Source organism: Mandrillus leucophaeus, unplaced genomic scaffold, assembly GCF_000951045.1.
Source record: "Mandrillus leucophaeus isolate KB7577 unplaced genomic scaffold, Mleu.le_1.0 Scaffold18, whole genome shotgun sequence".
Classification (NCBI taxonomy): domain Eukaryota; kingdom Metazoa; phylum Chordata; class Mammalia; order Primates; family Cercopithecidae; genus Mandrillus; species Mandrillus leucophaeus.
In genome coordinates, this window is record NW_012101809.1 from 1068877 (window position 1) to 1071495 (window position 2619).

At 45.4% G+C, this 2619-nt stretch overlaps 1 protein-coding gene across 1 annotated transcript in view; it reads right to left on the minus strand.

Annotated features, from left to right (window-relative positions):
• Positions 1-2097, minus strand: part of CPN1 (carboxypeptidase N, polypeptide 1) — a 51627-nt gene extending 49530 nt beyond the window's left edge. The window contains exon 1 of the mRNA XM_011977384.1: positions 1599-2097. Coding sequence (XP_011832774.1) covers positions 1599-1821 — 223 coding nt within the window. The 5' untranslated portion in view covers positions 1822-2097. The remainder of the gene's footprint in view (positions 1-1598) is intronic.
• Between the last annotated feature and the right edge of the window lie 522 nt (positions 2098-2619).

Below are 2619 nucleotides of genomic sequence, written 5' to 3' on the forward strand. Positions count from 1 at the left end.
CTCACGCCTGTAATCTCAATACTTTGGGAGGCCAAGGCGGGCGGATCACTTGAGGTCAGGAGTTCGAGACCAGCCTGGCCAACATGGTGAAACTCCGTCTCTACTAAAAATTTTAAAAATTAGCCAGGTGTGGTGGTACATGCCTGTAATCCCAGCTACTTGGGAGGCTGAGGCAGGAGTATCGCTTGAACCCGGGAGGCGGAGGTTTCAGTGAGCTGAGATTGTGCCACTGCATTCCAGCCTGGGCAACACAGTGAGAGAGTCTGTCTCAAAAAAAAAAAAAAAAAAAAAGAAGTTAGAGACCAGTTAGGGGTTCAGCGCAATCATGTAGGCAGCTTGTGATGGAGTCTGGTCTCAGACGGGATGTGGAAGTGGAGAGGTAAAGGGAGATTTGAAGTTGACAGTTTGAAGGAGGAATTGGTAAGGAAAAAAGTAAGAAATTAGAAACAAATGTCCATCAATATACGGACAGTTAAATACAGTCATGCAATGAGCTATTACACAGCCAAACCCACAATGGTGTAGATCTGCACTTATAGACATGGATGCTATCCATAACAGATTGTGAAATGAGAAGGGCAGCTATAATGCAATTTCATTTTTATAGAAACGATTACATGTATTTGTGTCAGGGGGTTTAAATATGCATAGAAAAAAGTCTGGAAGGATATACATCAGTACATTAATGGTGGTGGGATTTGGGGTGAGTTTTATTATTTTTTTCCTTATCTAATTTCTAAATTTTAATCCAAACATGAATTGCTTTTGTAGTAGAAACAAACTAAAAAAAGGAATCCAGGCTAACTGTGGTGGCTTACGCTTGTAATCCCAACACTGGGAGGCCCAGGTGGGTGGATTGCCTGAGCCCAGGAGTTTGAGATTAGCCTGGGTAACATGATGAAACCCTGTCTCTACTAAAAATACAAAAATTAGCCGGGCATGGTGGTGCATGCCTATGGTCCCAGCTACCTAGGAGGCTGAGGGAAAAGGATCACCTGAGCCCAGGAGGTCGAGGCTGCAGTGAGCTGAGATCATGCCACTGAATTCCAGCCTGGGCAACAGAGCCAGATCATGTGTCTCAAAAAAAAAAAAAAAAGAAAAGAAAAAAAGAATCCAGTAAATAAAACTAACACCCCAGTCCCCAAACTCTGTCTGGAATACCACACTGTCACTCCCTGAAGAGATTTCCCTATGCCCTTCTAAGCTTCCTGGCAGAACTGGAAGGGCTGTTTGTTTCTGCCTGTGTCTCCTGAGCCGTTGGATGGGGAAAGACAGAACAATAGCAAGGGGAAAAGAAAGGAAGTGGGGGAAAGGAAGGGAGGTGGGACATGAGCAGGGAAGCAGACTCATCTTTTACCATTAAGGTTTTGAGCAAACAGAACCCAAAAAGGAGGAAAGGGCTGAAGCCTGAAGGAGGGCTATAACTCCCCAGAGGCAGTGGCAGTTTGAGGGCTAAGAGGGAAATAGCACAGGCTGAGAAAGAGATAGTACCTTGTAGGTGGAGGCGTCCACGGACCACCCCAGAAACCACCCCAATTACTGGATTTGCAAGGGAAGGGCTCTGCCCCACACACCCTCAAGAGCTGTTCAGGACTTACAGAGTTCGTGGATTCCAGGGTGGTCGCTGAACTCCAGCACGTAGAGGTGTCTCCCCTCCACGCTGCGCCCAATGCTGTAGACCCGCGTGATGCTGGGGCATTCGTTTTGCACCTTGTACAGTGTCCGCACAAGATCATCATAGCGGTGGTGGCGGAAGGTCACCGGGGCAACCAACTTGAAGAGAAGGAGGAGGTGGAGAAAGACTGAGAGCAGGTCTGACATCTTGCTGGGCTTTTTCAAAGAGAGCCACTGAAATGCGCCCCACCTCCTTAAACAACCTAGCCTCTTCACCCGCCGAAATCCAAGGTCCGCCTAGCTTCCCGCTTGTAAACACCAGTCCAACTTGGAAGACGTTGCGAACTGTCCGTCCGAGGCTGGAAATTCTTTATGTCGCTCTGGAATAGCCACTCATCTCTCCTCCCTCTCTCCCTTTCCTTCTCTAATCCGGGAAAGCCTTTTGAAAAGTTTTTTGCACTTCCCCAGATGGGTAGTTTCACTGATTCTGGTTTACTGGTTAACTGGACTGTAAACAGGCTTCAATAAATAGCTGCTTATAACCCTTTGATTCCCGGAGAATTTTTAAAAACTTGGCCTGTGCCTGTTCCCTTTATTACAACTTTCAAAAAAAGTTATCTGTCCCTTTTGATTCATCCCATGTACTGCTGCCTGCCTACCTTTCTGAAGCGTGGCTGTATTTTGTCCTTTTTTTCCTCAAAAATCTTTCAACAGATACCATTAAGGAAAGGAAAAGATTAGCCTTGGACGGGGAGAAAAGAATTGTAAATCATGTATCTGATAATACCCCCATAATACGTAAAGAATCCTTACAATACAACAAAAAGACAAACAACCCAATTAAAACATGGGCAAAACATTTGACCAGAATAGATATACAAATGGCTAATAAGTACATTTAAAGATGTTCAGTGTCATTAGTCATTAAGGAAATGCAAATTAAAACCACATGAGATCCCAGGCATGGTGGCTCATGCCTGTAATCTCAGCACTTTGGGAGGCCAA